The following is an 820-nucleotide window of genomic DNA, read 5'->3' as shown; positions in this document are numbered from 1 at the left end:
AATAGCGATTCGGCTGTCCTAACAAAAGAAGTAGACGAAGATGAGAGAGTCCTAAAGGGAGCGGAGCAACAGTCTTCATTGATAGCTGAAAAGAAGAGAAGAAGCGACGAGAAGGATATTTTACCGGCGAGGGTTCGCCGTCGTAAAGAGTCAGCTGGAAGTGAGTGTCACGACGGTTGCAACGGGAGCTCAGCAAATGTTTCGGCTCTGCAGGCGAAGAAGCCAATAAATAAACTCCAAATGCTAGATCAGATGCGAGATGCCGCTCTATTTGGAAAGAAAAAGAAGGGCCTTCTAACTGGGCAGTTAGCATGAGGACCTTTTGGTTACGCTAAAACCTTTGTCTTCCTAATTAATTGTATTTCTCCTTTTACTTGTACTTGTTCCCACCATGTGGATTACTTTAGCGGAATTTTTTTCCCTACCTCTGTTCCTATTCTTTTTTTATTTTTTATATAGTGAGTAGTAACGGTTGAATGTGCGGAGGAAAGAAGCTCTTTTCAATAATTAAATGATAAGGTTGAGCGCACATATAGCATAGTTTTGTGTTTATACGAGTTTACGCATGCAAAATTGTTTAATGTTATTCCGTGTTTATATTTTCTGTTTCGGGAAGACTGTTAATATCGTTGGAAGATACTGCCATCGGAAGTACTGAATTATCAAAGGTGCGCAACGGCTTAGGTAAACAGTACTTACTCTGACTGAAAGATACATGCTTTTACTGTTGAGAAGGGGAGGCATATCAACTTTTCATTTATGTCGCGTTGTGTACGGTGGGAGCAGGTAGGAAAGTAAGAATTGAGAACAGTTGTGTATA

At 40.6% G+C, this 820-nt stretch overlaps 1 protein-coding gene across 1 annotated transcript in view; it reads left to right on the top strand.

Annotated features, from left to right (window-relative positions):
- TEOVI_000680400 (uncharacterized protein) overlaps window positions 1-315 on the top strand; it is a gene marked incomplete at both ends in the record, with an annotated part of 861 nt that extends 546 nt beyond the window's left edge. The window contains one exon of the mRNA XM_067222863.1: window positions 3-315. Coding sequence (XP_067078964.1) covers window positions 3-315 — 313 coding nt within the window. The remainder of the gene's footprint in view (window positions 1-2) is intronic.
- Between the last annotated feature and the right edge of the window lie 505 nt (window positions 316-820).

This window comes from Trypanosoma equiperdum, assembly GCF_001457755.1.
Source record: "Trypanosoma equiperdum strain OVI genome assembly, contig: ctg_1711, whole genome shotgun sequence".
Lineage (NCBI taxonomy): Eukaryota > Euglenozoa > Kinetoplastea > Trypanosomatida > Trypanosomatidae > Trypanosoma > Trypanosoma equiperdum.
Note: the sequence above shows the minus strand (reverse complement) of the source record. Positions and strands in the feature narration are given on the sequence as shown.